This window comes from Lethenteron reissneri, chromosome 13 (genome assembly GCF_015708825.2).
Source record: "Lethenteron reissneri isolate LAM-NWPU_2019-01 chromosome 13, ASM1570882v1, whole genome shotgun sequence".
Taxonomy (NCBI): domain Eukaryota; kingdom Metazoa; phylum Chordata; class Hyperoartia; order Petromyzontiformes; family Petromyzontidae; genus Lethenteron; species Lethenteron reissneri.
In genome coordinates, this window is record NC_083791.1 from 5,359,660 (window position 1) to 5,385,899 (window position 26,240).

The 26,240-nt window shown below is 44.3% G+C and overlaps 2 protein-coding genes across 2 annotated transcripts; both read left to right on the forward strand.

Moving 5' to 3' along the window:
• Window positions 1-8,970: 8,970 nt before the first annotated feature.
• On the forward strand, window positions 8,971-15,118 carry TMEM218 (transmembrane protein 218). The gene is made up of 4 exons (XM_061550799.1): window positions 8,971-9,124; window positions 13,014-13,145; window positions 13,439-13,541; window positions 14,274-15,118. Exons 2-4 carry the CDS (start codon window positions 13,033-13,035, stop codon window positions 14,406-14,408), a joined length of 351 nt encoding a protein of 116 aa, XP_061406783.1. The 5' UTR covers window positions 8,971-9,124; window positions 13,014-13,032; the 3' UTR covers window positions 14,409-15,118.
• Window positions 15,119-19,114: 3,996 nt separating this feature from the next.
• On the forward strand, window positions 19,115-25,605 carry LOC133342024 (uncharacterized). The gene is made up of 4 exons (XM_061550898.1): window positions 19,115-19,342; window positions 20,699-20,818; window positions 21,687-21,925; window positions 23,551-25,605. Exons 1-4 carry the CDS (start codon window positions 19,240-19,242, stop codon window positions 23,935-23,937), a joined length of 849 nt encoding a protein of 282 aa, XP_061406882.1. The 5' UTR covers window positions 19,115-19,239; the 3' UTR covers window positions 23,938-25,605.
• The last annotated feature ends 635 nt before the right edge of the window (window positions 25,606-26,240 follow it).

A 26,240-nucleotide genomic window follows, 5' to 3' on the forward strand; every position in this document is an offset into this window, starting at 1 on the left:
TTTGAATATTTTTTTCAATATTTGTTTTATATAAACAAGGCCAAGTAAACATTAACGAATTTGCACGGTTCCAGTTTATGCAATTGACTGCAAATTACTTTTCTTTATTCTTTGATTTTAATTGAAAACGAGGAAACACACACACACCCTGGTAGTAGTAATACTGTAATGAAAGACCCATCCGTAGCCGTTAGTCTTGTTAGATAGACCGTTTTGTTGGGCAAATTTTGCCGCGTGATAATTAAGCACCGACAACATTGTGACACATTCTAAATATTCAAACGAACCATGATTTACTCCTAATTAATAATTGCTTCTAAACACAACTGAGTTTTTAAAAAATATATATTCCAAGGACAAATACGCTTGTCAACATGGGATTAAACGGCGATGCTCGCGTTTGTTTATATAAAATATATTCTTTAATTAGGTATTGTTAATTGTGTTAGGGTTTCCAGAGCATTCACTGGCACTGCTATTGTCTCTCACAGACGAACGAGAATGCACGTGTTTGCAATCAGTGCTGGGATGAGTTGGGATGGGGGTGCCTTGGGGTTGAGAGCTCTCTTTGGGAGCTCTGCTCGTGGATGTTCATCATTATCATCATTCCACTGCTGGATCGAAGTATCCCCAAAGCCGTCGCCACTTCTCACGTTCCTAAGATGTAGTAGTCAGCCCAGCACCCCGTGCACGCACGTGGACTGATTTCATCGCTTCATATCCTCGGTGTGGTCCTTTCGCAAGCCTCGAATTCTTTAGCTACCATTCCGTGTTTTAGTATTCTTAACTAGCAGCAATCATCCCCTTCCAGCGACGCTCCCTGCTCAAAGCCCACTCTTCTTCCCAGCTGAAATGACGTTTGAATTATGTCATTAACCTGGGTATGTTCTGTAATCCACGCCTTTCTCTCCCTGTCCCTCAATGTAAGTTCAAGCACGCACCGTTCCACGCTTACCGCGTACGATCCTGCACAGTGCTGGTACTGGTAGGAACCTCCTGGTTCCACCAACCCACAGGGGATTATTGTGTCCGTCCGTCGTGCATCCAAAAATGGGAGGGGTGGGGCTGGGTGGAGAGGGGCGGGCTGGGTGGGGAGGGGCTGGGTGCGGAGGGACTGGGTGGAGGGTGGGAGGAGTGGGGCTGGGTGGGAGGGGTGAGGCTGGGTGGGGTCACCCCGTGGTGCCCTTATAAAACTCAACGTTTAACCTACTCACGCCGGCTTGTGCCCGCCCTCACAGTCGGCCATATTTGCGGAATACACCACGCCGCCGTTGACCCTGGCCATTGACCGAGCAACCCAACGTTCCTACCAGCTCCCTCCACAGGAATGTGTTGGCAGCATTCAAAACTGTTAAGAAAAGTAAGTGTTAAAAGTTAGACATTATCCTCCCGATGTAAAACACCTTTCCCGCCTCCTGTAGCCAAATTTGGAGGTGCGTCTTATAATCCGGTAAAAAACGAAGAAACGGAACGCGTTCGTTAATGGCATATAATAGGCGACGGTTCGGGCAATGGCCTTTCTTCCTAGCACATACTCCAGTAGATGTGTGCTACTTACTTTCCGCAACGTACAATATTATAATCCTGTAAACCGAGTGAGTTACAGGACTGTACTAGTTGTAGTACAGTGGAGGATGCGATCCTGGAATATATAAGGAAAACTTGGAAGACCAGTGAAAACTATTACTCTGTTAGATTAGAGACGAAATCAAAATATGGCTATACTTTGTTAACGTAGGAACTGGAAATAATGGGCATTAATATATATAATAATAAACACTTCTTCCAGACAGCTGATGTCCCCATTTACAGACGACTAAATAACAAGACGACACTGCTCACGCACCGTGCAGCACATCAGATAAACAAGCCAAGTAGTAAAAACATTAGGACGCTGTCTTTCCGACAGCTCTGTTCTTCACCTGAGGACGGCTGCTTGCGTTGTGGCCGAAACGTCGTGAAAATTTGTATTGTTTTATTTTTATTATTTTATTATTTCCCTTCTACGTGACTTTACCGAAAGAACCAAGAATATAATTTATGCAGTAGCTTGATTTGAAGATTTCGTGACTGCAGGAATCCATACTCTTTGGTTCTTTCGCTAAAGTCACTTAGGTAGAAAAAAAGAATAGATCACGACGTTTCGATCGCCACACAAGCAATCGTCTTCATGTGGGAGAGAGAAACATGCTGCTGAAACAAGTCCTTATATTGTAGCCTTCTTGTCTCGCAGTCTGTTAAATTGTTAAAAGATCTAACACTTGTGTGAAAACCCTCCCCGTAGAGGCGGTTCACCTGAGGACGACCGCTTGTGTGGCGATCGAAACGTCGTCATCTATTTTTATTTTTCTTCTACGGACTTTACCGAATGAACCAAGGAGTACTCGTGTAGTACGCTGAACGTTTTTCGCATCGTACGTATCCAACCGTGCTCGTCGGAAGAGCGGTGGAAGGACAACAAACTTTACAACAAAAAGCAGTTCTAAAGAAATGCGCTTCAAGCTGGATTTTAAAGTGCATAGCTCCAGTTGATTCCGAATATCGGAAGGAAGAGCGTTCCAGACGGCCGCAGAAGCGCATCTGAAAATGCGCGATGCAGCAACAGTCTTCGTTGGATGGCAGCAGCCAAACTTCGCTGCTGGTTGCGAGGATTACCAGAGTTAGCATGACGATGGTTTATACTCCTTGACGAGATCAGCGAGGTATTGTGGATCATTTGTGGCAAGCACTTTGTGTGTTCACTGCTGTGATTGACGGGGTCTCCGCGAGCTTATGTGAAATGTTCTCGCCACGAACATCTACCCATCCTAAAAAGCATTTGGTGAACAAGCCTGACTCTACTGATGACACTCAAGAGAGTCAACGCCGGTCCAGAGTTTGCTTGAAACAAAACGCTGCTTGATAACATTCAATTGGAAAGCCATTTTTTACCGACGTGACTTTACCGAAAAAACTAAGAGTATGAATCCTTGCAGTCACGAAAGCTTCAAATCTAGAACCATTTTAGGCTGATGGACTAAAAACGGAGTGATGCTTATACCGTGTGTCTATTTTTTTGGATTCGCAATCAGAATGTTTGTTCGAACATTTTGGACACAATCGCCCGTCTCTGTATTCATCCGTGAATGCTGCAATTAAATATTTCCTTGATCAACGGCGCGAGAATGAGCCTGACACGTACTGTACATCTCTGCGTGACCTTTACACAATGAGGCATCACATTCACGTATTTAGCATTGAACCAACGAATGTCACAGCACGCGAATTTGAGAAAAGTTAAAGTTCAAAATATAATAATTTACAGCCCTTTGGGGTCGTCCATAAATGACGTCACGCGATTTTGGACGATTTTTGACCCCCCCCCCTTCGACACACGACGTCACAAAAAGTCAGACCCCCCCCCTCGAATATGACGTCACAAAGTTCTGCCCCCCCCCCCCAAATAAAACATGCTTCAAATCGCTTTAAACTATTGTCATTGTAGTGCGTATTTAATGTGGCGCTGCACTCATTTATTAAAAAGTCTATTTAATTAAGAAGAACGTGTTGTCTATATTTATTTAAAGTTGCGCATTTTGATGTGACGTAACATTTTTCAAACCCCCCCCCCCCCCCATCGTCACACATCGTCACAAATGTCTGACCCCCCCCCCCACGTGCGTGACGTCATTTATGGATGGCCCCTTTGTAAATTCATCGTTGAGCGCGGGTCTTCCCAGACCCTTTCGGTAATGGGTGTTGGCTGATCATACTTCACCACTCTGGTCAATGTGTGTCTCCGTGCGTGGAGGCGAGAAGGACCGATTTAGATATCACTCGCCACCGATGTTAGCCATGCTCTGGAATCGAACAACTGTTGGGTGGCCGGGTTCATAACGCAGTGCGAAAACCACTGCGCCACCGCTCCTAATGGTGGGGAAGCAGTTGGGGGGTGGGGTTATAAGAACACAAGAGGGGCATGACACGGTCATGGTCACTAATATTGTCACCACCATCACCCATCAATATTACCATCATAACTGTCAACTCTATCCCCGTACAGATGGAAACAGATTACGATTAGTCCACCTCCGCGGCGCTCACGGCCAGGGGAGTTTCACAGCCAATCTGCGCGATGATCCACCGACTCTCGCTGTCTGCCTCCACAGTGCAGGATCAAAGGCAGCGGCCACGTGCAGCAGAGTAGCCACCACCACCACAACCGCCCGGCATTACCACCATCATCAACAGCAATGGCGATTTTCTCATGAGATTTGGCATCAATGTACCACCACCATCGTCACAACTCGACTAAGAATTTAGAAATCCGTGCTGAGTCTTCAGCAATTGCTACAGGGATGCTACAGGGGCTTCCTTCTGTACGGTCATATATAATTTAAAATAATAATATTGAAATACAATTACGTAAAAGTGCATTATCCGCACGTTTGAAAGTGACGGACTTGCATATTGGAGTAAATGCAAGGGGGTACCGTCGTATAATTCGGGAACTGTGTGCGTGACCCTCTCCTGCTGGACATCTGTGAAAAATAACTTCGCAGCTCAACGGATCCTGATTGTGTGCACGACATCAGATCTGTCGACCCCCGGGTCAGACGTTTCGGGATGAAGTCTTACTTCCCGGAGCGTCTTTGATACCGACGAATACTGCGATCAGTGGACGCAACAAAAGAACCCGCATCACGTTATAATTACTCACGCCGTAAGACTTAGAAGCAATGGCGATCTCTTACGCGATTCGGAAAACATTCGCAGTAATAAACATCAAACACCCGTGTATGTGTGTGTGTTTTTTAATTGAAATACGTTGTGACATCCCTTCATCTAGAATCATCGCATCCACGCACTGCCCTTTTATCTTTCTCGCCTGCGGGATGGAGGACGCTCCACACTGCGCGGGTATTGGGGGTGTTATTTGACCATACTTCGCCACACTGGGCAGTGCAGGTTGCTGAAGGCGGTGAGTTTATCAAAGGGGCAGGGAGGCATAGAAGTACAGTACAGCTGATGTTGCCTTCTCCTGACAACCTCGTACCGAAGGAGAGCCTTGTTCTGGAATTGGTTGATTAGGCAGAACAAAATTAACCCGTGAAAACAAAGTTTTTCACTATAAATCCTTTATATGCGTGGCGGCTAGAGTCCTCTCGTCCTCTGGCTTGAGATGGCTGCCACCTATGGGTCAGATGATTGCCTGCCACCATTAAGCAATTGGTAATTAAATAAATAAAAAATTCCTAAAAAGTGTAAAGTTATGGAAAAAGATTTTCACGAAAATAAATTGTCACGCACAACGAGTCTGTGTGCAAAATGTCAGCTCGATTGGACCACGGGGAGTGGGTTAAAAAACGACCGAAAGATTTGCACGGTCGTAAGCGCGCAAGCAAGCAAGTGAACTTAATATAAAGGATTTTTAAAAAATGGGATTTTCGGAATAAGCCCACGTCGCATTTTGGGATTAATCCGACAATGACATGTTTCAAAGGTCGAGATAACGACATTTACGAATTAATCCGCAAGTATGACATCACTCAAAATGATGCCGCATGTTATGCCATGAGACTTCGTGAAGCGACACCAGAAGAGGTGTCACGTGGCATCGAGGCGGCGTCCCTTCAGTTTTGCACGAAGACACGTTCGATTACGAAGTTAAATGTTCACATTATGAATTCCGACAGTTATCCCTGATTAAGTTGTCCTCGCGTTTCGTCGGATCGGTCGTGCAGCCGAGGATAAACGGACGTTTTACTTTTCATTCTCGTTTGGGGGTTCAAATATGTCCCTGTTTGGCTACTTTTCCTTTTTGTTTTACCACCACACCATCGAATTGTGAACCTTCAGAAGCCGGAGCGTATGCACGAATTCATCTTTGCATGCCTCATTAACCCGTAGACGAGCGGACGTCACTGCATTAGACGCATCTGTACTGCGTGACAGTTGAAAATGAGTTACATGAGCATTTTATTTTCTACCCATTGAATGCGTTTTTTTAGGTCGAGCAAAGACGGTTTGGAAAATCAATGGCAGATTTAAATAAATGTGTACCTCCTTTCAAATACCACTCTCAAAGCAGGTGCGTGCATCATTGACTGCACGCACATTGATTTTTTTTTTCAAACGCATTTCAGACGCAATGAGTTTGAATTTTTTTTTAATATTATATATGCGATCATATATGTTTTATTCCCCCCCCCCTCCCCCATATATTTTAATTTTGTTCTACCACTGTTATGTCACGAGAAAAAGAGTTCCAACTCGGACTTGGCAGCAAAGCCATTTCCATCTGTATAAGAATGGACCCTGCATATGACATGCCAGATCCGTAGCATTTGTGAAATCCTTTCATTAGGCTCCTTTTCACGCGAGATAAAATAAAATAAAAAACCCTTTTTATATTGCCTGCCAAGAGTTTGTTGAATCACAAGCTGAATTGTTAAGCTTTCAAAGCCGGAGCAAGTCTATTTAATATGAAATGTATGAGTACAATCTATAATGGAGGTTTTGGACTGTCATTTGTGGTCGGTCTAAGACTGTCAACGAACTCGTTACACTTGAGAAGGATTGAACCACTGGGCTGAAACCTGAATTCGGACCGAGTGTTGACATCCCCAGCGATTACCAGTATTGCTTACTTTTATTTCTTATTATCAGCTAACACCGGCGACAACCATGAGCCGATGTGCACCATTGTTCTCTTTTAGCCCCGCTGCCCAGGACCATCAGGTCATACCCCTGGCTACCACATTCAGACAAGCCCCCCCCCCTCCTCCCCTTGACTTGTATTTAAGGGCTTGTCTCTTGGATTTTTTCCTCACTTGATACAGTAAATTCAGCTGTGACGGTCCCACCTGATGACGGAGACTTGTGTTGCCTCCGAAACGTCGTGATTTATTATAAAATTTCTGTAATTTTTATTATTTATTTTTACCTACGTGACTTTACCGAAAAAACCTAAGAGTCTGAATTCGGACACCAGGCAATCAGCAGTGCCCCCTCAGTGCTCTAACGCGACCTTTATGACTCAGGCGAACGAGCGTGCGCCCGCCACATGAACGTGAAAACACCGTCACCTGGGGGTTGCCAACCTTCCCGGATTGGTCGGAAGTTTTCACCGATCTCTCGGTGACTTTTGAAAGCAATCGGGGAGATGAAAAAAAATTATTAATATAATGAATGAACATGATTCATACAGAAGTAAATTCATTGTTCGAACATCACGGTGGCATCTGATTGCGTTTGATAGCGTAAGGGGCCGTCCATAAATGACGTCACGCGATTTTGGACGATTTTTGACCCCCCCCCCCCTCGTCACACGGCGTCACAAAAAGTCAGACCAAGTAACTTACAGTACTTAGCTATGATAGCTAACGTTCGCGATGGTTGATTGATTAGCAATCGCAAATCGGCACGTTTTCGTCAAAAACGTTTGTTTCCACTCGATAGTGATATATCCGGCATAACACTCACATTACATTCTAGTTTTCCACTTTTTTAAAAATAAATTTGAAAGTAATGAAATGGAGAGACTGGACAGTGTTTGACATTGATTGTACCTACCCACAGCAGTCGAACAACGGCTTCTGCAGGGGCACGGCAACACATTGGACAAACCACAAGCAGAACTACAGTTACACCGTAATACTATAATCGGTAGTAATAATATTGGCAATTTGTTAAGTTTAGTTCTGATTATGATTACATTTGCTAATGATTATTTCGGACGGCGGTGCGTGGTTGCCTGTCGTAGCATAGCAAAAAATGTATTTATATATTTTTTAATATCAATATATTGGGGGGACATTTTGAGAATATTTGAATATTGGAGGGGGGGGGGATGTGTCGTCGTCGTCCCCAATATTTTTTTTTATAATAATTATGGCCTTGCTCCTCACGTCTACAAAGTCGACATACGCTCTGAATGAGCTTGGTTCTTTCGGTAAAGTCGCGTAAAATGGAAATAATAAAATAATAAAAAATCTAACATAATAAAATAATTCTCACGACGTTTCGGCCACAACGCAAGCAGCCGTCCTCAGGTGGAGAGGCATTCTGACTGCGTTGTGGGCGAAACGTCGTGAGAATTATTTTATTATGTTTTTTTTTTCCATTCTACGTGACTTTAACGAAAGAACCAAGAAGATGAATCCCTGCAGTCACGAAAGCTTTAAATCGAAATGTAGAGGAGGCTATACATTATATCCTTACGTTCAGGAGCGAAATGCCAGTGTCCTTTCGCCAACGTGATTGCGGGACTTCGCGTCTCTATCTAAGGGCGGTGGTTCTACCCCGCCTGTAGTATATTTGGAGTTTGCGTGTCCTCTCGCCCCGTGGTCGCGCGGATTTTTTTTCTCAGGGTCCTCCGGTTTTACCCTCCACATTTAGAAACATGAATTTAGATTATTTCGATTATTTTGCTGCTATACATTTCCAAAAGATAAGCCCCTTTCTTTAGTAAAAAATTGTGACCAGGTCTCTTCTGAAAAAACAAGCTAATAGCTCAGTGGGCTTTACCTGGTAAGATCGCACAAAATAGTTTAGTTTTACAGTATTTGTATGTTTTTAAGTCATTTGTTTACCTTTTCTATACTTTTCACTCCTATAGTGTTTTTTTGTATTGTTTGTTGTTGTAACGTTCTGACCCGCCCCTACTGGACATCCGTAAAAAAGAGCTTTATAGCTTATCGGATTCCTCCAGTGTATAAAAAAATTGTGATTTATATCTGAGCGAGGCAAAGCTAAATGAGCGTTGAGCCATTGCCATCTGGCGGCCACGTGCGTTTACCGACGACCACGTGGTCGCTCGCTCGTGCGCGACATCCGATTGGTTCCGAGCACCCGAGGCAATCGGACCAATAGCAAGCGACGTTACTCGTTACCGAGGCAACCCAACGACGCTTCACATTCCGTAAGTTTGATAAGGGCGGTTCGGCGCTCGTGATTGGTCGAGAGCTCAGGGGGCGGGCCCGACGCGAGCCAATGGGAGGCGCCAGACGTAGAGCGATAGTCCCCTATCCGTTGTAGGAAATGCGAAGCTGCTGTGGGTAGCGCAGTGGTGAAGAAAACCCTTTAAAGCGTCGTAAAACTGTAATAAAATAACCCACAATCCTCATTTATTTGGTATTAAAAGGTAAGTGTTATAATGCTTATAATGTGCCCGACGGTTGAAACTGTATTGTACAAATCCCGCCTGTGTTGAGTCGTGTGTATGTAACGGATTAGAGATGACCCAAATGATGCCTTTGCACGTAATATATATACAGCATCTGTTAATGTATACGCGTGTGTAATATTACAAGTAGTTCTTACACCACAGATTCACTCCCGGCAGGTTAACAACTTGAGCAGCATTGATTCCGTGCGAGCAAACACAGCTCGTCACCCCCCCCCCCCTCAAATATGACGTCACAAAGCTCACCCCCCCACCCCCCAAAACCATATTTCCATTTTGAAAATAAATAAGTATAACCCGTAAAAACAGTTTTTCACTATAAATCCTTTATATGCGTGGCGGCTAGAGTCCTCTCGTCCTCTGGCTTGAGATGGCTGCCACCTATGGGTCAGATGATTGTCTGCAGTATTAAACAATTGGTAATTAAATATTTAATTTGTTTTCCCTAAACAGTGTAAAATTTTGGAAAAATATTTTCACGAACATTAATTGTCTCGCACAACGAGTCTGTGTGCAAAATGTCAGCTCGATTGGATCACGGGAAGTGGGTTAAAAAACGACAGAAAGGTTTGCACGGTCGTAAGCAAGCAAGCACGCAAGCAAGCGAACTTAATATAAAGGATTTAAAAATGCTTCAAATGGCTTTCAACTATTGTCATTGTAGTGCGTATTTAATGTGGCGCTGCACTCTGATGTTGTAGCAGAAAACATGTATTATTTATTAACTTAATTTGGAGCTTTCGTGACTGCAGGAATTATTCTTTGGTTCTTTCGGTAAAGTCACGTATAAAGATAAAATAATACATTAAATTAAATACTATGTATTATTTATCTTGGTTCTTTCGGTAAAGTCACGTAGAAGGGAAATAATAAAATAATATAAATATAAAACAATAAAAATTCTCGCGACGTTTCGACTGCAACACAAGCAATCATCATCAGGTGTGAAATCCACAGCAAGAAATTTTGAAAAAAGTCACGAAAGCTTTCATTAAAAATTAAAACATTTATTATAAAGTCTATTTAATTAAGTAGAACGTGTTGTCTATATTAATTTAAAGTTGCGCATTTTGATGTGACGTCACATTTCTCATCGTCACACATCGTCACAAATTGTCTGACCCCCCCCCCCCCCATGTGCGTGACGTCATTTATGGACTGCCCCTAAATTACCCTACACCTCAAACTAATTCATCACATAAACGGTAATAAATATTTGTATTTTCCATTATACATGTTTTTTCTTAACATACAAGTGAGAGGAAACCGCATCACGTGCGAGGGGGCAACCCCCTATCCCTGTACAAATGGAAACAGGTGGCGATTAGTCCTCTTGCTGCACTGCCTGCTCCTGGCGAGCCCCAGGGTGTTATGGCACCCTCACGCTGCCCATGAGAATGGAGTTTTACAACATTGGTGTGGCATTTCACAAGTAGTACTAATCACATTCCTGCATTTCCCATAAATATGCTAAATTCCTCTTGATCTGCAAATTCTTTTGTCAAGGCGCTCTTCCCCTTCCAACCCAGCTTAAATAGACGCTCCAAGCGTGGTGGTGTTTCATTTAGACGCTGTCTCCCCGACAGACCTGGTCTTCACCTGAGGACGGCTGCTTGCGTTGTGGCCGAAACGTCGTGAGAATTATGTTTTATTTTTATTATTTTATTACTTCCCGTCTACGTGACTTTACCGAAAGAACCAAGAAGATTGGTGTGGTGATTCACAAACCCTCGCTTCTGCATCCACAGTGCTAGATCACAGGCCGCGTGGATAGCCACCACTTCCCGATTGTGTTATCGGCTCCAGTCAAATAATTCGGAAGTCGCAGTGAGCAGCGCACCACCCCGTGTGTTACAGAACGGTCCACGGAAGGTGATCTCAGAGCTATTTCTGAGATAAAAACTTAATTTTGGAGCTTTCGTGACTGCAGGAATTATTCTTTGGTTCTTTCGGTAAAGTCATGTATCAAGATAAAATAATAAATAAAATTAAATACTAGCATACGACGTTTCGATTGCAACATAAAGCAATCATCATCAGGTATAAATTAAATAGAAACACAAATCTAGTATATTTCGATTTAAATTTCGATTTAAAGCTTTCGTGACTGCAGGGATTCATCTTCTTGGTTTTTTCGGTAAAGTCACGTAGAAGGGAAGTAATAAAATAATAAAAATAAAACATAATAAAAAAATCTAGTATACTTAGAAATGTAATGTAATACAACAGAGAGTCGGATAACATAACAGTCAACACCCTATCTGGTTGATTACGTTCTTCCTGAGAATGCTAAATTTGAGAGAGAGATCAAATACAGAACCAGAGACATAGACAGACATATAAGCAGACATATATCACAGAGATATATAGAGAGAGAACAAAACTTACGCACAAAGAGAAATCACGCCTCTGTGTCGAGGCCTTCAAGTGACCTCTGGTCAAGACAGGAGGAGGGGGTAGCACTTTATCAACCGCCTTGCTACAGAGTCATGTTTGTCTAACTACTATCGAACCAATATTATATTTTTACTGGCAAATGAGGTTCCAATGGTGTAAATGCTTACCCCGAGCTCTCATACTCTGATGGTGCATTGTCTTTGAGTTGTGCGCCTTTTGGCGTCATCTGGTCCAACACCATGTGAAACTAGGCTCTAAGGAAAGCTGTCTCGGGTGTGGACCAATCAACTTCAAGGACAGTGCATACATTATCAGAGTTGTGTTTTTTGTTTGCATTATGACTTCAGGTATTGTGGTCTGTGCAAACATGACTCCTTGTAAAAGAAAGGTGTCAGTTTTGTTGCCAGATAAAAGGGTAAAAAAACAATTACAATATTTTTTTTATTCTCAGCTGGAATTTAGCCAAATTAATTGCAGAAACGAATTTAATGTGATGCTTTTTTGTGCAGTCAGTGGTGAATGGGCTGAGACTGTCAACTGACTTCACTTGAAAACGGAAATGTTAATTGCAGAATAATTTAAAAGTTTTTGTTAATGTACTTAATGAGTTTACGGTTAAATTTCGATTTAAAGCTTTCGTGACTGCAGGGATTCATCTTCTTGGTTCTTTCGGTAAAATCACGTAGAAGGGAAGTAAGAAAATAATAAAAATAAAACATAATAAAATAATTCTCACAACGTTTCGGCCACAACGCAAGCAGCCGTCCTCAGGTGAAGACCAGGTCTGTCGGGGAGACAGCGTCCATTCAGACGCTGTCTCCCCGACAGACCTGGCCGAAACGTCGTGAGAATTATTTTATTATGTTTTATTTTTATTATTTTATTACTTCCCTTCTACGTGACTTTACCGAACGAACCAAGAAGAGTTTACGGTTATATGAAATAGACTTTCATTATGTATATCATTTGGACGTACTGGCCGCCACCATCGGAGTGTGGATTGCCCACCACAGGCTCAGGACATGGGCACCACCTCGAATGAGAAACCACTTCGTATCTGTTTTGCCGTGATGTGCTCCGGGAATACAGACACACTGAGATCATCTTACGCTATGGAACTTCCGAACCCACTGAGCTGTGTGATGGTCGGGGCAAGAGATTGTTACTCTCAAAGGGGGCTGTCACATTGCTATAAATGATAACGATCCTTGGCTTTTTTTTGTGTCATCCCATTTTACGTTTGAGTTTTCTAGTACAATACTTCCGATTTATTCCGAAAAGCACCACACTTTAAACATTAATTGGCCACACATGTTAATGCTGGACTGTCTTGAAAAATGTCTTGAGAATTATATGGTTTTGTACGTCTGAATCCAGAATTACCAAATGTTTAAATCGGAAACTCATCACTCGTGTGTTTTGTATGGTTAATGTGTTTTGCGTCCAAAAGGTGGTGTAGGACCAGAGTGATGGACAGCCCGCGGGTTCTGGGCATTGGAGTGGGCCTCTTTGTGCTGGTGTTTCTGTGGGTGCTGTCCCTGCTGCTGTGTGTGCTGATGTCCCGTGCTTCACGGCCATTGAGGTTGAGACTGCAGATTTTTTCGTTCCTTATTAACTCTTGTATCTCTCTCATTGCATGGCATTTCATACCTGGGTACAGATTTCAATACATTAGATTTGCTTGTCGGTGTGAGTGTAAGAATCTACTTTAATCAATGAATTAAAGGAAGAAAAAAAATTTTACAAATAAATTTCGATTACATTTGCGCTTGTGCAATTATACAATGTATTGGCTTTATTAAATAATTATTTTAACAAAGATGAAGACGTTATCTTATCGAGTTAAAATTACATTGTGTCATCCAACGCATTTAGGTTCGTATCGGTGGGTGTTTTTCTCTTGGTCGTCATCATCACCCTCGTCCTGGTCTTCTTTCCCAAGCAGACGCCCTCCGTGCCTGTCGTGAAAGAGCCTGTGGTCAGTTATCATTCGACTACTGCACACACCTGCAAACTGCGAAGTAATTTATTAAAAGTAAAGTATGACTTAACATGATCTCCCGTGCAGTGCAATATTATTATAATGTATAATGCCCTCCCCCCCCTCTTTTGATATATTTAGAGCTGCCTCTGTATTCTTGTCAGTTCTTGGGCTGGGCTCTTTAAAGAATCTGTCACGGTTGAGAGGGGACTGCGAAACAGAGGTCGCAAACGGGTTTTGATTTCTTACCCGTACCCAGCCGCACCAGGGTCGAAAACGGGTACCCGTACCCGGCCGTACCCGTACCCTACCCATACCAGGCCGGGTACAGGTAGGGTACGGGTATCGGGTACCCGATTGCGACCTCTGGGATGAAGCCATGTTGCAGGCGCGGGTGGGTTGATTCTAGGAACTTGAATTGTGAGAAGAGACAAGACGTTGGGAAATGAGTGACAAACAGTTACTCACCAGTGACTCACGGTCTACCCGTACCCGTACCCGGCCGCACCAGGGTCGCAAACAGGTACCTGTACCCGTACCCGGCCGGGTACGGGTAGCCGGGTATCGGGTAGGGTACGGGTATCGGGTACCCGGTTGCGACCTCTGCTCTGTATTCTTGTCAGTTCTTGGACTGGGCTCTTTAAAGACTGTCATGGTTGAGTAGGGACTGCGAAAGGGAAATATGGGTTTTGTTGTTGTCCATTGTACGTGTGTGTGTGTATGTTGCAGATTACAGACGAGTTCTTCATCGGGCGCTACGTGCTGCTGACATTCTCCCTGCTGGCACTGCTGGTGGCCATAGCCTTGGCCATAGTGTTCCATGTGCTGGAGCCTGTGTATGGACAGCCGCTCAAGTCACGCTGATGTGGCAACAACTACAGCAGTGTCGTCCTGTGATGGCCTTTTTTTCATGGGGAATTTGTGTTCTTTAAATCTTGAGTTTTGTACAAATGTAAATAAAATTAATAGTATTTTACGACCTGTGTTTCTGTTAACTGATTAAAAAAAGTGAAGTTTATTTGTTTCATTAAGGAAGAACTCAAGAGACCAGGATAGTCTCATTTGCAAGAGCTACCCAGGTCACGAAAATCAACCCTGAGTAATATTGTGTGTATTTACAATAAATGCGTGCTGTCTGCATCATAGGGAACATTAAAGATCCTATGACGTTACAACAAAATATATAGTAAGCTATGTATGCTGGCGCTATGATCCAAAGTAAGATTTTTTTTTTCAAATTACTTAATGGGAAAGGTAACATCACCCCCTACTGACACGTGAATTGCAACTTCCTGCAGGAGCTTTCTGGGCGAAAAAAAAAATCTTGGCATTAGAATTATTGAGATGAGATGTGATAATGATGTGTTTTAATACGGCATCCTTAATGCCGGAATATATTGGAGGACTTTACACGTGATCAGAGACATCACACCATATCTCAAACATTTCACTGGGCACCCCCAGTCACAACTGTCCCTGTGGGGCACAAGATGACCCAGCACCTGGCCTGCACGCATCTATCAGTCTGCCAGTGGAGGATGATGATTACTAGACAAGGGGTATTCCAATTTGAGAGACGCTTAAGGTGCTTTGAGATGCTGGAGCGTTTTAAGAAAGCACCCAATACATTTCGATTTAAAGCTTTCGTGACTGCAGGGATTCATCTTCTTGGTTCTTTCGGTAAAGTCACGTAGAAGGGAAGTAATAAAATAATAAAAATAAAACATAATAAAACAATTCTCACGACGTTTCGGCCACAACGCAAGCAGCCGTCCTCAGGTGAAAACCAGGTCCGTCGAGGCGACAGAGTCTGAATGAAACAGCACACGGGCTTAGAGCATATATATAAGCTGGGCGCATTGACAAAGGAATTTGCATATCAACAGGAATTTAGCATATTTATGGGAAATGCAGGAATGTAATTAGTACTGCATATGCATGTGCATTATGCAGGATTAACAGCATCAAAGGGAGCTGCAGTTACTGCTGCTGCAGCAGTTGCTGCTGCTGCAGTTTCTGCTGCTGCTGCAGTTGCTGCTGCAGTTGCTGCTGCTGCTGCACTTGCTGCTGCTGCTGCACTTGCTGCTGCTGCTGCACTTGCTGCTGCTGCTGCAGTTGCTGCCTTATCCATTTTAATATAACACTATGTATTATTCTACCCACCCTAATGTGTATCATACTGCTATATGTTTACTGTACAATTACGACACCATACATTACTCTGCACACTGCACCATGCCAGTGAGTGGAACGCGGTCTGAAAGTCACCGTTAACGTGAACACAATCAGTTAAGATCCGAAATGGTTTATTACGTCCTTCCAATGATTGCTAAGCCAGAATCCATCTTCTCGGTTGAAATTGTCTCTGTGTTTGTATATGTGGATCGCCTCATGAACGAATCTCTCATGATAGCCAGATGGCTTGCAGAGAACCTCTGTCTTGGAGAAGTCAATGTCATGTGAGCCCACTGAATTGTAACAGTGATCTGCCACGGCTGAGGTGTTTGTCCTACCGTGTTTCAGGTCTGCCTTATGTTCACGGATGCGGTCCGAGACATGTCGTTTGGTTTCTCCAATGTAACTGCTACCACAGAGGCAACTTAGTTTGTAGACGCCAGGGTACTGTATGTCTGGAACCACATCTTTTACAGACGGGACCAGATCACGGATTTTATGTACTGTGTTGAATCGGACCTGGATCTTGTGTTTAATCAGGATTTTGGAGATCTTTTTTGTGACCCCAGCAATGTAGGGTAAGGTGATGGTCTTGAAAGGCTCCTCAACAGGATCCTTCTTGATGGTTGGAGTGATGGCTTTGCGGATTGTGTAGTCGGAGTAACCATTAGCCTTAAGAGCTTGGCGTACGTGTTTGAGTTCACTGGAAATGTGTTCATGGTCGGAGATGCATTGGGCTCTATGATATAGAGTCTTGATGAGGGAATTCTTCTGGGATGGATGGTGGTGGGAATCCGGTTTTAGATAAGCATCCGTGTGGGTGGCTTTCCTGTAGACAGAGTGGCTCATTGAACCATCAGGTCTCCTTTTGATTAGGACATCCAAAAAGGGTAGCTTGCCATCATTTTCGACTTCCATGGTGAATCTGATGGCTGGGTGTATGGAATTGATGTGGTCGAGAAATTGGTCTAGAGCAGGTCGGCCATGTGGCCAGATGACAAAAGTGTCGTCTACGTACCTCTTCCATAAGGTCGGGCGTAGAGTGGCAGTCTGGATGGCGTCCGCCAACATCTTCATGGAGAAATTTGAGACGGACGCCATCCAGACTGCCACTCTACGCCCGACCTTATGGAAGAGGTACGTAGACGACACTTTTGTCATCTGGCCACATGGCCGACCTGCTCTAGACCAATTTCTCGACCACATCAATTCCATACACCCAGCCATCAGATTCACCATGGAAGTCGAAAATGATGGCAAGCTACCCTTTTTGGATGTCCTAATCAAAAGGAGACCTGATGGTTCAATGAGCCACTCTGTCTACAGGAAAGCCACCCACACGGATGCTTATCTAAAACCGGATTCCCACCACCATCCATCCCAGAAGAATTCCCTCATCAAGACTCTATATCATAGAGCCCAATGCATCTCCGACCATGAACACATTTCCAGTGAACTCAAACACGTACGCCAAGCTCTTAAGGCTAATGGTTACTCCGACTACACAATCCGCAAAGCCATCACTCCAACCATCAAGAAGGATCCTGTTGAGGAGCCTTTCAAGACCATCACCTTACCCTACATTGCTGGGGTCACAAAAAAGATCTCCAAAATCCTGATTAAACACAAGATCCAGGTCCGATTCAACACAGTACATAAAATCCGTGATCTGGTCCCGTCTGTAAAAGATGTGGTTCCAGACATACAGTACCCTGGCGTCTACAAACTAAGTTGCCTCTGTGGTAGCAGTTACATTGGAGAAACCAAACGACATGTCTCGGACCGCATCCGTGAACATAAGGCAGACCTGAAACACGGTAGGACAAACACCTCAGCCGTGGCAGATCACTGTTACAATTCAGTGGGCTCACATGACATTGACTTCTCCAAGACAGAGGTTCTCTGCAAGCCATCTGGCTATCATGAGAGATTCGTTCATGAGGCGATCCACATATACAAACACAGAGACAATTTCAACCGAGAAGATGGATTCTGGCTTAGCAATCATTGGAAGGACGTAATAAACCATTTCGGATCTTAACTGATTGTGTTCACGTGAACGGTGACTTTCAGACCGCGTTCCACTCACTGGCATGGTGCAGTGTGCAGAGTAATGTATGGTGTCGTAATTGTACAGTAAACATATAGCAGTATGATACACATTAGGGTGGGTAGAATAATACATAGTGTTATATTAAAATGGATAAGGCAGCAACTGCAGCAGCAGCAGCAAGTGCAGCAGCAGCAGCAAGTGCAGCAGCAGCAGCAAGTGCAGCAGCAGCAGCAACTGCAGCAGCAACTGCAGCAGCAGCAGAAACTGCAGCAGCAGCAACTGCTGCAGCAGCAGTAACTGCAGCTCCCTTTGATGCTGTTAATCCTGCATAATGCACATGCATATGCAGTACTAATTACATTCCTGCATTTCCCATAAATATGCTAAATTCCTGTTGATATGCAAATTCCTTTGTCAATGCGCCCAGCTTATATATATGCTCTAAGCCCGTGTGCTGTTTCATTCAGACTCTGTCGCCTCGACGGACCTGGTTTTCACCTGAGGACGGCTGCTTGCGTTGTGGCCGAAACGTCGTGAGAATTGTTTTATTATGTTTTATTTTTATTATTTTATTACTTCCCTTCTACGTGACTTTACCGAAAGAACCAAGAACACCCAATACATGCGATGCCTTTATCGCCTTGCCCTGAATGGTTGCTCATGTTTATACTTTGCAGGAAAATCTTGCCCAACGCGGCTTTATTAAACGCGTGTTTTGGCTATACACGGTTTACCAAGTTGAGGTCTTGTTTTCCGGAACACCGGGGTGATGTTTCGGCTGCACGCGGTTTGACGCTACAGGACATCTGTAAAAATGTGCTTCATAGCTCATCGGGTGCTTCCAATCTCAATAAAAATTCGGATTCTGATCTCCACGTCAAAAAGTAGTGCGGTGAGAGCGCTGCATCCGTTGGAGGGTGAATGAATCAACTGTGAGAACGATTTATTTACCACGTGTATGTTTTGTGTGATAATGTTACACGTATTCAACACGCACAAATACACTTCACAAATGTTCACGTTGCCGCATGTATGCATCTAGCCGTCAGTCGTACGGACGCGAATCATTAATGTTCAAGTGACGGTGTCAGGAGCGAGCGTCGGGCGTGAGTGCCGCGGTGCCGGGAAGAGTAATAGAGACGGAGGTTTTGTGTTGAGGTGAAATTGAAAAATAGTCTATACACAAGAAATGGAAAGCGACTCGTTTAATACGCAGGCTTTCGCGACCAATATCCATAATACAGGGAGGGTTTTTTTTAAATTAGTTAAACAAAGAGGGAGGGGAATGATCATTTCGGACCCAGGAACGCAACCCTATCTTTCCCACAGGCTCCATTATTTGTCGAAAGTGGTTTTGCCCAGCACGGTTTTTTTCCCCAAGAACGTAACCCCCCAGCGTTCGGCGAGGTCTGCCCATAACTGTCGCGGCTCGCACTGCGCGTGATTCGTCGCGGTCCCTGAGTCTCCATGGCGGTCCCCTCCTGCTCTCAGCTGCCCGGGAACGTGGAGTCGCGGAGGAAGGTGAAGTGGGACACCGGCAAGGAGAGCCTCCTCATAGATTTCTTCCAAGGTGCCTGACTACTCCTTCGTGTTCATCGTGACGGCGCACACGAGCTTAAAATCGCGCGCCGTGTATGTGTGTTTTTTTGCGGGGGGTGGGGCCTATATAATTAGGCTTTAAGCGGCTTTCCTAGGCCGCTTGCGTGGATCGGTGCGCTTTTCCCGGTGAAAGAATGACGGCCAAGGCGGTCGCGTTTAAAGAACGACGCTCGCTCTAAAAAAAAATTGTACTTTTGTTTTGAAATTAAACTCATTAGCCGTGTGAGTTTGTTATTGTGGCAATACCACAATATTCATGCGTGGGAGTCGTGTGGTATTGCCACAATATCGTGCAATAAATCCTAACGTCGCGGTCACCGTTGGCCATGTAATGTTTAAAGTGAATAGTAAATAACGTTAATTACGACGCGAATGGCGACGTTGCTGCAATACCACAATATCCACGATATTGTGGTATTGCCATGTGTGTGTATAACGCTAATTTCACCTGGATAATCCCTTGAGAGATTGAACATCTGGGTTGCAAGGGTGTCATTTGACACCATGGCATGGCAAACAATGGTGATATTGTATTGCCAATGGTAGAGCCACCCTTAGAGATTCGGTTCTATGTGATTCAGCCATTCGGTTTGCTTCGTGTGCCAGTTTGTGAATTGAACGTAGCAATAATGTATGTGTGTTTAGTTACATTTTTTAGTTTAGTTTCATTTATTTGTTGAACTTCTTTCGCGCCGTACGTAGCCAACCGTGCTAAGCGGAGGTGCGGGGAAAGGACACGAAACTAAACCTAGAAAGCGGTTATTAAAGAAGTTAGTTTTAAATCTAGACGATTTAAAAGTGGTTAGCTCCAGTGGCTTCCTGATATCGGACAGAAGAGCGTTCCAGACGGCCGCAGAAGCGCGTCTGAAAGCAAGTACTGTAATTACACGTGTTCAATGTTTACCATCGTTTTAGCGTTACCCATTGCTACATATTCATGCGTGGGAGTCGTGTAATGAATAATGTATGTGTGTTTAGTTAAATGTTTTAGTTTAGTTTCATTTATTTGTTGAACTTCTTTCGCACCGTACGTAGTCAACCGTGCTAAGCGGAGTTGCGGGGGAAGGACAAGAAACTAAACCTAGAAAGCAGTTCTTATAGAAATTAGTTTTAAATCTAGACGATTTAAAAGTGGATAGTTCCAGTGTCTGCCTGATATCGGACGAAAGAGCGTTCCAGACGGCCGCAGGAGCGCGTCTGAAAGCAAGTACTGTAAATTACACGTGTTCAATGTTTACCATCGTTTTAGCGTTACCCATTGCTACATATTCATGCGTGGGAGTCGTGTAATGAAATCTGGTTGTGTGAATGCTTCGTGTCTTCGCAGACAATCGGCTGCTGTGGAATGACACCGACCCTGACTACTTCAGGCAGGACATGAGAGCGGAACGGCTTAGTGAGCTACGGCAATTCCTTGGTGCCGACTCGCAGGGAATTCCTTTCAGAGGTGTGCGTGAATAAATCACAGCATGGCTCCTTTCAGTCAATGGGCCAGTGGCATAGACCAGCGTTCGCTGCACGTTGCAAAGGATGTTTTAGGTTCATATCTGGAAGGCCTTCCTGCTTAATACTGCGGGACTGTTGACGGTCATGTCACGTCAGTACAAAAGAGTAACCCGCTTTGTGCTGGCATTGTGGTCCAAAATTGAAAAACTACCTGCAGAGATTACTCAATTGGGATTACACGTCGCAATCGCCACCCGCTACGGGCAGCCTAATGCACGCTTGCAGGTTGGTGCCAAGTCACCTTGGACAGCTGCCACTGGGGGGGGGGGTAGACTTCGATTGGTTGAGATGAGATGTAAGCACTTGGTGATGCTGAGCAACTTGATTGCCATGTAAATGCAAAGATTATTATAATTATTAATTAGGAGTTTGATATCCTGGGCTCCTGGGTTGCTGAACTGATGTAATGAGGGTAGCACACTGGACTTGTACTCCAGAGTTTTCCAGTTCAAGAAGTGCACATGTTACACAAGCCAATTTTTTTTGGCTCCACAATGTGCAAACATCAGATGTGGATTATTTTTTCTTGGTGCATAGTGCTCGCAAGTTACGTACTTAGAACAACCAGTAGCAATATTACCTCCTAGCAGACTAATGCCCATATTGTGCAATGCAGGGACAGATGCCATCAGGGGGGTCTATAGGCAAAAATGAAACTGTTAAATTGCAGATGCCATATAAATGCAAGTTGTTGTCGTTGCAGTATGCGATCCACCAGTTCTTAAACCAGACACGATAATTACGATGATTTGTATCGGATGTGAGGCTCAGCGGCGGTTCTGTCCCCATGTTCGTTCTCATTATTGCAGAGGAGGACATCAAGACCAAGTGGAAGGTGCTCCGAGGCAGCTACTACAGGGAGTTGCGCAAGCAGGACCAGTGTAAAGAGCTGTGGTTAGACTCCAACAAGCAGTACATTCCCCGTTGGGTGCATTTCGACAAAATGTGCTTTATCCGCAATACGTACTGCACCAGAGGCAACATCAGCAATCTGCAGCGGGCGTCCCTCCCCGTCGTTACGAATGCCGCTCTCAAACTTAGCACTTCGGTACGATTTCTCTGTTCTCAATGATACAGTGCATTGATACCTGACCTGTGGTTGCGAGTACGCGTGACATTACTAGGAGGTACACGAGACAATTCACCTGATGGCAGGGGTCACAGTCACGTGGGGTTAAAGTGCATTACTGGTTTCCGTTTCCACGAGCAATGCTAAGGTTGTTTTGCTTCTTGGCTGAATGAAATTCAGCGACCCTGCGCTCTAATCGTATTGTTAATTTTGCTAAATATACGATTATTGTAGCTTGTTAAATATTTCAGAAAGATTGAATTTTATTGCAAAATATTTACGAAATAATCAAAAGTTCAATCTTGATTTGAAGCTTTCGTGACTGCAGGAATCCATACTCTTTGGTTCTTTCGGTAAAGTCACGTAGGTAGAAAAATAATAGATCACGACGTTTCGATCGCCACGTGATCTACTATTATTTTTCTACCTACGTGACTTTACCGAAAGAAGCAAATGTGAATTAAGAGTTCAGTAAATAAAAAGATGTTAACAATTACGTGAGTGCTTTGTAAAACGTTTGCAGGTATAATTGTCGATTTATAGGACAATCATTTTCAGACTTGTGTTATAAGCATCATAGGTTGTAAAATTACGATGATATTAGACTTGTGGCAGGCTTGTTGAGTGGACTGCAGTTGAATACATTCATTTAGCAATCTTTATTTGTATTTGAAGTACATCCAAACACAAGAAAAATTATGCAAATGTGAAGCGCAATTACAAAGTTAAGGTTAATTGATGTCGCAATAATTACCATGAAATCTCATATCGTATCATGAATAAAATTAACCCGTAAAAACAAAGTTTTTCACTATAAATCCTTTATATGCGTGTTCAATGGGCCACAACCCAGCCCACATTGGTCTTTGAAACGGGCGTCTAGAGTCCTCTCGTCCTCTAGCTTGAGATGGCTGCCACCTATGGGTCAGATGATTGCCTGCCACCATTAAGCAATTGGTAATTAAATATGAAAAAAAAAAATTCCTAAAAAGTGTAAAATTTTGGAGAAAAAAATTTTTCACGAAAATAAATTGTCACGCACAACGAGTCTGTGCAAAATGTCAGCTCGATTGGATCACGGGAAGTGGGTTAAAAAACGACCGAAAGATTTGCACGGTCGTAAGCGTGCAAGCAAGCAAGCGAACTTAATATAAAGGATTTAAAAATGACATTGCTGCAACCCCACTCTATATACGACCACCCCTTGCAAATAGTGTTTTGACCAGCAGGCGGGTGTCGTACACCAGACTGAAAATGCAAAACGTATCCCCATGTGGTCCAACCAAGTGCTGGATAAAAGCAGTGATGATAACCATGTGTGCCTCCATGTGCCTTCATGCTGTGTTTGGCTGGACGAATAACAACTTATGCATCCGTTTCCAGATTCGTTTATCCAGGAAGTGGCATCATTTGATGTGCAGTGAATTACTTCAATGCCTCTGAATGTTCATAGTTCACTGTCTTTCGATGCTGTGTGGTCAATGATCTGGTCGGTGTTTCCGTATTCGCATGTCAGACTTTGTTTTCACGTGCGAAAGTTTGTAGTCGGATTGGCCACAAGACGTGCAGATTCAAGGAGTGTGAACAATGCGTGCGCCTTGCAGGACAACGAGAATGACGACGCGCTGGCCGCCTGCGAGCAGATTGCCTCTGACTCGCACACCATCGGAGCGCCGTCCGACCCCAGCAACTCGGGCTGCCTGCTCATGTCGTCATCGCAGGCGCCCCATGCGAGGAAGCGTCGCCTGATCGGAGCGGCAGGACACTCTGGCCCGGACCTGCTTCACCACGTGACCGGCAGGGACCTGCACTCCAGGCTGCAGCTCCCACACGATGCTAACGATGCGTTTGGTGTCCACGTGGCCCTGATGTTGAAGAGCCTGCCCCCACGGCAGTGCGACCTGGTGAAGATGGACATCTTGAAGGTGTTCTTTAAGCACAAGTACCCGTGCATTGATGACGGGGAAGTGACCGATGGATTTTCCCCGTGAAAACATTTCTCCCTTTTGTCATTTTTGTTACGTTTGATTTTTCATTATGTTTACTTGACGGTGAAAGTTGAGTGTAAAGATAAAGGTACAGACCTAACATTTATTGCTCGTGTCACTTCCGGCACAAGCGCTTTCGTTAGAGTTTTAAGAGGCTGGATGGACAAAGGTGGGACTTAAGGAACTTGGCTATTGTTTCAATGGCTGCATCGGAAGATTGAAACTGAGTGTGCAATATGGTATATATTGTGATCGCGTGTTACTGTGTTGCTTGGATCATGATAGGTATTCTGTTTAAACCTTTCGTGACTGCAGGGTTGTTGGTTGATCTTCTTGGTTGTTTCGGTAAAGTCACGTAGAAGGGAAATAATCTATATATATAAAATCGCGAATCTGTCTGTCTGTGTGTGTGTCTGTGTGTCGCCGGACCATACGCAGTTTCATTGGACGGCGGTTGCCCCTGGCAACGGGTAGCGACGCCTTCGCCGCGGGGTGGACGCCATTTTTAATTCCCATTAAAAATAGGCGCACGCATTAACACGCGACTCTTGAGGTAAATTCATCAAAGTTTCACGTCCTCTTCACTCCCCCCCCCACCACAATGTGTGCAATTACTATTATAGGGTCGGTAGATTATAAAATTATAGCGATTAGACAGTATTATTGTAGCCCAGCGGGGGGGGGGGGGGGGGGGGGGGAACGGCACCCGTACCCAGCCTCAGCCGGGTGGGCAATTTAGGCGAGGCCGGAGGCTCTGCATGGAACTAGGCCTCGACACCCACCACGCGACTCTGAGGTAAATTCATCAAAGTTTCACGTCCTCTACAGAGTGGTGAGGGAGGGAGAGTGGTGAGGGAGGGAGAGTGGTGAGGGAGGGACTCAGCCTCAAAACGAGTAACTGGTGTGGCATATTAACATCGCCACTGGGGAGACAAAGGCGGCCGGGCGTGGTGGATCCAAGTCCCGGGCGAAGCCGGGTAGTACAGCTAGTATAAAATATAAAACAATTAAAATTCTCACGACGTTTCGACTGTAACACAAGCAATCATCATCATCCGGTGTGAAATCCACAGCAAGAAAATTTGAAAAAAACGGCGGAAGATCTTCGCTCGTGGCACAAGTTCGGTGTCAATGCTGCGATTGACAAGCGCCCAAGGCGAGAGACATTCGCTCATTGACTGCGTAATGCGTCAAAATAACGTTACATAGAGGTCCTGTGTGGTGTATAATTCTCGTATTACATATACACCCATAGTTTATCATTTGTATTGTCTGAGCGCGGAACGCAAATACGAAGTTACCCTCCTCCCCGTGTTGCCTGAACGGTGGTGTGACGGCAAGTGCGTCTATGAAGTCCGGCATGGCACACGAGGGGGTGGGTGGCCAGCACTATTCCCGACCGCCTTTGTCTCCCCAGTGGCGATGTTTACACACCGCACCAGGTACTCATTCGAGGCTGAGTCGCTGAACACATACGCGCTTAATAGTATGAACGTGTTTATATATATACGTATAACCTAACACACGACACGCACCTTTGCGAGATTCCAGTTGTGTCATCAATTCTATGGCGTTACAATATCAGTCGGTCAGCCGAATTGGTGATGGCTCTCACGCTTACGCCAAAACGCTGGAAAGAAATTATGTAATAAACGCAAGAGCCGCTTGTGATTTTTCTATTTTTTGTTTGACACTCTTGAGAAATGTCGAGCCATTCATTCGTCGCAAAGAAATAACGTAAACCACGCCACCACAGGTTCTGTATACCCGTGCATCTTAGACTGAAGATCACACGCCAAGTGAGATGGGGCATGTGTAAGAAGCAGTGATTCATACAGAATGCACGCGCGTTGTGAGTGGTGTGTGTGTGTATGAGTGGTGTGTGTGTGTGAGTGGTGTGTGTGAGTGGTGTGTGAGTGGTGTGTGTGTGCTCTCCGTGTGAGCGGTGTGTGAGTGTGAGTGGTGTGTATGTGTGCTCTCCGTGTGAGCGGTGTGAGTGGTGTGTGTGTATGTGTTTTTTTGCATTCAGACCACAAGTATTGTGGTTAATGTAGACATGATTCCTTGTTAAGGTTTCAGTTTGGTGTTTTAATATCTCAACACCTGTTTTGTTGCCAGAAAAAAGGGGAACACCTATTCTCATATTTGGGTGCTGGCAAAGGAGGTCCTATAAAATAATAAAACCGTTTCACTTTTTTGTTCATCTTAATTCATTTTGGCATTGCTTGGACTCTTCAATGTAAATTTGCTGTCACGATGTCACGTGAATTGTATAACCAATCATAAAAAAATATCTTTATCGAGTG